The sequence below is a fragment of the Gastrolobium bilobum genome, unplaced genomic scaffold (assembly GCF_033153095.1).
Source record: "Gastrolobium bilobum isolate Gb01-03AN ecotype WA unplaced genomic scaffold, APGP_CSIRO_Gbil_v1 utg2530, whole genome shotgun sequence".
NCBI lineage: Eukaryota > Viridiplantae > Streptophyta > Magnoliopsida > Fabales > Fabaceae > Gastrolobium > Gastrolobium bilobum.
The window spans coordinates 848,058-855,640 of NW_026899712.1; the positions used below are offsets into that span (position 1 = coordinate 848,058).

The following is a 7,583-nucleotide window of genomic DNA, read 5'->3' on the forward strand; positions in this document are numbered from 1 at the left end:
TTATTTTCTACGCATACATAAAAATGTGAGGTTAATTTTTTTTCTCTATCTTCTTTTCACTTTTTTCTATATGGGTTCCATACACTTATATGTATGTATACATGTAAGAAATAATTTTTTCTCCTACAACATGAGATATATTAAACCCTTCGTGACAATTGAAGATGCCCTGAGCCACGGCATGGATCATGGTCCCTTTTTAGTGACCATTTCAATGTATTTATTATAACAAAGAGTAATCTTGACGGCACTAATTATTCAAAGACTATCCCTTAGAATATCAAAAATAGATGCTTACTTTAATATAAATAAAACTAAATTTAAACGACTGTCATGATCCCTTCACATGCTTTTTCAAATATATTATAATAAAATATATATTTGAGTTGACTATCTATTCACAGTCTTTGAAATTTTGATCCTCACATAAAAAGTTCTTGATTTCTTCACATACGTAGCAGAATTTTGTGTAGTGAACTGAAGGTATCTATCTGGTAGAGAGAGCAAGGGAGGCAACATCGAATAAAGTATATTATTCTAGTATATTCTGATGGGTTGACTCTGTATTCACGTCGTGGTACTTTTGATTCTCATGTACATATAATCCTAAAGTATAGGACAATGCTTTTTCAGGGTTCTTGTAATATGGTATATCTTCCTTGATTTCTTCATATATAAATAGTGAGCAATAGTCGATCATTTTTGTGTAGAGTGAGTTTGAAAATGTATCTGGTGGAGAGCAAAGGAGGTGCCATAGGGTGCATGCTATTGTCCCTTTTCTTCTTAGGGACATGGCCTGCTGTAATGACTATGTTGGAAAGAAGAGGTCGTCTTCCTCAGCATACTTACCTTGACTACACCCTCACCAATCTCTTGGCTGCTGTTCTCATTGCTTTCACTTTAGGTGAGATAGGCAACAACAAACCAAACTTCTTATCTCAGCTTTCTCAGGTTGGTACCATGGATTCATGATTCATGATATATGTTTTTTGAAGTTACTTTTAACAAGGAGCATTGGTGACTTGTTTGGATCCTCTCTTTTTATTTAAGTTAGAAGCTACTTATAAGAATAAGCTAGGCCAAACAAACTTTGGGAAAAGTTCTTCTAACGAAAAACTCTTCTTTTTATAATGAAGAAGAAAGCTAAAAGCTCCCGGAGAAGCTTTTTTTTAAGTTCTTATCTGCTTTTTTTGAATTGTGTGTTTTTTATTAAAATGAAGAGTTATAAAGATAAAGAAAGAGATAATTTTCTTGAAATATGTGCTTTTAAGTAACTTTTAAGTAAAACTTTTACGTAATTATCAAATAACTTTTAGCTTTTTTTTTAAGCTCTATTTTTTTTACTTTAGTTTATAAATAGCTTCTAGCTTAAAAAAGAGAAGATCCAAACAGGCTCTTCGTACCCTTTAACAAGGCATGTGAGGCTCATCCTTGATAGAATTTGTGTGATACCAGGGGACCAAAGGTTACGGTTGGATACATGGATTACTGTACACAGGCAAAAAACTAGAAGCCAAAGGGCGTCACATTGATAATGAATGAGGGTTAGAGCTGTAGAGAGCATACTTAGGCTTAACCCTTTATTTATAGAGAGGTTTTAACTGAAGGTGTATAAGGTTCATTTTGCCTAGCTGGAGAAGGAGTCCATAACATGGGTCCAAAACAGAACTCTCATGTTGGATGATATATTAGTTATAATACTGGTCATGTATACTCATTGTTTTTTGTTGGAGTTCAATATGGTTTCATAGTACATTCTTTTTGAAATTCGCAAGAAAAACTTTTTTAGTTATAGTTGACATCTTCTGATATATGTTTTTCCTGCCTGATTGCAACCTAATCTACTAATTACTATTCAACTCTAATGTAGGTCACTCCTGATCTTGATAAAAATATATCAATTAGATCCAAACTCTATATGTTATCTCTTGTAATGAATGGTTCTTTCACCCTATGGAAGTATAATAATTTTACCTTATAATGGTTCAAACAAAGCAAAATGGAACTACTGATAGGTGTTTCTTCATTTATTAAATATTAAAATTGTTTTGTAATTTTCTTCTACTAATATGTAGCGAGTTTAATCCATGTTATCTTTGGTTTGGAACCATCCGTTTGAATGCAGCATTCTCAGCCTTGAACTTTATAATTTATTGACTACTATTGTTTACACTGGTTTATGAATGTGCTATGGTTTTTTGATGCAGCATAACTTGCCTTCTGTTCTGTTTGCCATGGCGGGTGGGGTAGTCCTTAGTGTTGGAAATCTGTCCACACAATATGCCTGGGCTTTTGTTGGATTATCAGTTGTTGAAGTGATCTCATCAAGCATAACTGTTGTTATAGGTATTTTTTGCATTCATACTCCTCTTTGATTCTGGGGCTATGCACTCAAAGAGAGGTTTCAATATCTGCAAAAATTTACAGCTTGCTTTTGTCCTCAAATACTGAATTTCATTGCACTGTTTCTGTTCTGATTGTAACAGGAACAACTTTGAATTACTTTTTGGACGACAGAATCAATAAAGCTGAGATTCTTTTCCCAGGAGTTGGTTGTTTTCTGATTGCAGTTTGTCTAGGCTCAGCTGTTCATTCATCTAATTCTGCTGATAATAAGGCCAAGCTCAACGATTATTCAAGTCTTAACAGAGATAGAGCTCAGTATGTGTTGTTTGTTTACAACTACTTTGAGATATGATCATTGACAATTGATGATCCCCACTGCTTCTGCTTCTCCTTCTATAAAAAATAATAAAAAGAAAATGTTTGTTGCTTCTGTTTGGAAATGTAATTAGGAGCATCATTTTTTTTTAAATCCAATGTAAGAAGGTGATCTTTTCTTTTCTTTCTTTTCTAAAGCATAATTTGCAAAGATTACTGAATATGTTTGCTGGGTAGTGATGACTTTCTGATGCTGCAATTGTTTCTGCACTCTTTCTAAGGATAAAAGAAAATGTTTTCTCCAATTTAGGACCAGAAGCATTTGAGTTGGAATGATTATCCTGGTTTCTTGATTACTGCTGATTTTGTTTTGGATTATGATTTTAGTTTGTCTTCTTTTCTATTCATAGTTTCTGACAATGCTGATTTGACAACCAAATTTTGTACTCTTCCCAGGGATACTAGTTTATCTACTTTGAAAGAAACAAATGAAGGTAACAATACTTGGTTTCCAATTTCATGGGATTGTTTTATTTGATAAATGCTGGCCTTTTTCCTTTTCTTTGTTACATATATAGTTGATTCAAGGGATCTAGAGAATGGAAGTGATCCTGCATACAAAGCCCAAGCAGGAACTGCAGTTTTTCTTATAGAACTTGAGAAAAGAAGATCAATTAAGGCAGGTGGTTATGCTTCATGGAATTATACACTACAATTTTCACAAACCTTTTCACTTTATGCTTCGTCTTCTGTTAAACCTTTTGTAGGTGTTTGGTAAGAGCACTTTCATTGGATTGGCTATTACATTCTTTGCTGGAGTTTGCTTCTCTCTATTCTCACCAGCATTCAATTTGGCAACAAATGACCAGTGGCACACTTTAAAGAAAGGGGTTCCCCATTTGAGTGTTTATACTGCCTTCTTTTACTTTTCAGTTTCTGGTTTTGTTATTGCCATAATTCTAAACATCACCTTCCTTTACCACCCTATCTTGAACTTACCCAAGTCATCACTGAAGGCTTATTTGAGAGATTGGGATGGAAGAGGTTGGGCTTTTTTGGCTGGTCTCCTTTGTGGCTTTGGAAATGGCCTCCAATTTATGGGAGGTCAAGCTGCAGGATATGCAGCAGCAGATGCTGTTCAAGTGAGTTTTTACTTTCAATTTATGTTTTCAAATTTACTTTGCCAAGAAATTTTCAGATACACCAATTGTAAGAAAATGTTCTTATACTATATAATGTTGGCACCGAACAATCACCGGTCTCGTTATAAATCTGTTGAGATATATAAAATCATTAATGTAATCTCACCCAACAGCTTAAGTTTTTGGGTTGAATTGGTTCTTTACATGGTATCAGAGCCTCGATGTACCGGGTTCGATCCTCACTGCCCCCCACTTTCTTTCTAGTGGAATTTCTTTTTTCGCATAGTAGGTGGGCCTATGTATTGTCCACCCTTCAAGCCTAGTGGGCTCTCGTGTGAGGGGGCGTGTTGAGATATATAAAACCATTAATGTAATCTCACCTAACGGCTTAAGCTTTTGGGTTGAATTGGTTCTTTACTTGTTGAGATATATAAAACCATTAATGTAATCTCATCCAAAAGCTTAAGCTGTTGGGTGAGATTACATTAATGATTTTATATATCTCAACAAAATCATTCAGTTTACAAGGCATATATAAATAGGTTTAGAAACCCTAAGCAACATTCATGAGCCAAGCCAAACTATTAAAAAGAGATAAAATAAAATAAACCTGAGACCCACGACAATACTAGCATGACACTGTTTGACTTTCTATGCATTCCGCAGAGTCATAGTCTCAATGAGAAGTATGAGTCATATCCCAACATATAACGTGTGACATGACCATTGTCTTAACATTTGACTTGTGCTTGTTCCTCAAATCATCAATTCTTGGTAACTGAAGATGTGTTGTTTAATGTACAGGCACTTCCACTTGTGAGTACCTTTTGGGGCATATTATTGTTCGGGGAGTATCGCAAATCATCAAGAAGAACATATATATTGCTTGGGGGCATGTTGCTTATGTTTATTGCGGCTGTTGCAGTTCTCATGGCATCAGCTGGGCATCGAAAATGATCATATAGCTTAAGGGAAAATGTTGATAAAGATTGTTAGAGATGCAAAATATGCACACACACTATTAGTTCCAACTTCAGTACGAAATAGATTGTCCAGCACAAAGGGAGAAGTATTCTCTAATTAAGTTGAATGGTGTTAATCAGTGACAAACAAACTATTTAGAAAAGGTGTCGAGCAAGAAAGTAAACTAGGAACTGAGCTGAAATATTCTTACTGATAATCATTATGTATGTTGTTTTGTGTGTCAAATATTTGTATCATGAGAATTTTTAATTTATACAATGTTTTTGAAGCTTCCAGTATTCCCTTGTTTAGAAAGTTGGTTTGAGATTTTATCACTTCAATCTCACATTTTTCTTTGCATTCTCATCCAAATAATATGCAGGCGTATGATGTCTCCGATCACATTTTCTCTTGTAGCAAGTATGGTAATTGTTGTTACTGAGTTATTAGACGGATTTAATGTTTAGGATCGGATCAATTAGTTTATTTCTACTCTATATAAAGTACAGTGCAAATTCTGAGAATAATGAGAAATAAGATCCTTTTTCTGCCCTACAATAATTCTATAATGTTTATATATTGATTTGGGTATCTTAAAGAATTAGGGAAGCTGCCTATGTATCCACCAAGAACAGAACTAAGTAAACTGAAAGGAGACTAAACTTTGGGATCAGTCCATGGTCATTGCATACCAAATGTCATACCAATCATGATTGCTGTTAGAAATAATATTGTATTAAATAGTATTGTATATTTATTATTCTAGTAGGTTATTTGGGTTTGGCCCATTAGGTCTTTTAACCTCTTTAAATAGAAGATTTTTGTACAGTTCTATATACAATTGAATACATTACATTCATACATTCTAATTTCGTACCAGAGCTCTTTGTTCTGGGAATTTTCGCTTTTGCTAAAGCCCTAAGCCCACTGCTTAGGTGTTCTCTCCTTCCTCTAACGTCGTGCGTGCGTCCCTTCGGCTTGGTTCTGCACTATTCACGCGGGGGGTACTGTTCATTGACGTACTGTTCACTGCGTCCGTACAGCTCACGGTTCACCGCGTCCGTACAGTTCATTGTTCACGCGTCCGTACAGGTACTGTTCACGCGTCTTTTTCCGGCCATTCCAAGACAAAACAGCTCACCTTCCTCTCCATTTTCAGATCTGGTCTCCGTTCGTTGTGGGTTCCTTCTGTTAAGAAGATATCGACGAAAAACACACTGTTTGGATATCCTTTTTAATTATTTTTGCACTATTTCTTGTGAGGTTGTTGTTTCTTGCTTTTATCTGGTCATCTCTTTTATTTTTGTGATAGAGGGCTCAGGTAATGCGTCCAAAAACACTTTTGGTGTCATCTCCAGTACTACCCCATCCATTACAACGCTGAAACTGACAGGATCTGCTACTTACAAGACCTGGTCTACCTCAGTTAAGATCTGATTTATTGGTCAGGGATACAGAAAACATCTCACAACTAAGTCTTCTGATATTTCAAGGATCAGACATCTGAATGGGAAAAGGTTGATGCTCAACTGCTAAGTATCCTTTGACAGTCCATTGATCCGACAATTATAGACATTTTCATCCTTTTTGAGACCTGCCAAGACATATGGGAGGAAGCTAAAAACCTCTATACCAATGACATTCAGCAGCTTTATTCCATTGTTTCTCAGATAATGGAATCGCGCAAATCACCAGAGTCTCGAATGGAGACTTATATTGGTAAGATTTGTTCTTTGATGCAAGAATTCTTAGCTATGTTACCTCATGCTGCAGATGCCTCTGCATACAAGAAGCAGGTGGAGCGCTTCTTTATGGTCGTGACCCTCTCCGGTCTTTCAGAAGAGTTAGAAAATGTTCGTGAGAATATTCTAACCAGCGCTGAGACTCCTAGCCTGTCACACACTTTCCAACGCCTTCTGAATCTTAAGGATAAATCAACAGCTCCCACACATGTGTCAGCTACTTATTCCACTGCATTCTTTTCTCGTGCCAGTGGCTCCAATTGGAATAGTGGACGTGGTCGCAGACTTGGTCGTGGACAAGGTGGCTGCAGACAGAGGCCTCGTTGCAATTATTGCCAGAATCTTGGACATTTTGAAGAACGCTGCTATAGGAAGTACCCTCATTTAAAGCAACCGACTGTCAACTTTGCTCAGACTGATGCTATACCACCTTCTACTGGATCAGTAACTCTTTCAAGTGCCGACTATGAGGCACTTCTCAAGAAGATTTCTTCTCAGCATCCTACTCAAGACACTGGTAATCATGTTGCTTGTCTTTCTCAATCATCTCTTGGATCCTGGAAAATAGACTCAGGTGCTACTCATTACCTTTGTGGTAATAAGGATCTCTTCACTTCACTTTCTTATTCTAAAAACCTACCTTCTGTCACTCTTGCTGATGGCACTAAGGCTCTTGCTCGTGGAATTGGGGAAGCTAACTCAACTCCCTTTTTAACTTTGAACTCTGTTTATTATATACCTGGCATTCCCCTTAATTTAATCTCTGTTAGCCAGTTGATTCATTCTCTTTCATGTACCGTTACCTTCTTTAAACAATCTTTTTCTATGCAGGATCCGGGTACGGGGAAGACGATTGGAGCGGGCATTGAGTCGTGAGGTCTCTACTATTTGATTGCACCACCTTCTCCAGTAGCGTGTTCTCTCCAAGTCTAGGTCATTTACAGCCGTCTAGGTCATCCAAGTCTCTCCAAGCTTCAATATATGGTTCTTTTTTTTATCAAGTCTTAAGTCTTTAAATTGTCAGTCGTATCAGCAAGGAAAGCATACTCACTTATCCTTTGCTAATAGAGAGCTG

General features: G+C 36.4%; 1 protein-coding gene across 2 annotated transcripts; it reads left to right on the forward strand.

The window, feature by feature from the left end:
• Window positions 1–493: 493 nt before the first annotated feature.
• Window positions 494–5,065, forward strand: LOC133292862 (ureide permease 1-like). Of its 2 annotated transcripts, XM_061491344.1 has the most exons (8): window positions 494–577; window positions 711–951; window positions 2,208–2,346; window positions 2,487–2,661; window positions 3,118–3,155; window positions 3,240–3,340; window positions 3,429–3,803; window positions 4,608–5,065. In XM_061491344.1, exons 2-8 carry the CDS (start codon window positions 724–726, stop codon window positions 4,758–4,760), a joined length of 1,209 nt encoding a protein of 402 aa, XP_061347328.1. In that variant the 5' UTR covers window positions 494–577; window positions 711–723; the 3' UTR covers window positions 4,761–5,065. The 2 variants fall into 2 exon arrangements, with proteins under 2 accessions (XP_061347328.1, XP_061347327.1); XM_061491343.1 differs by lacking the exons at window positions 494–577; window positions 3,118–3,155 and having other exon boundaries at window positions 719–951; window positions 2,487–2,670; window positions 3,250–3,340.
• The last annotated feature ends 2,518 nt before the right edge of the window (window positions 5,066–7,583 follow it).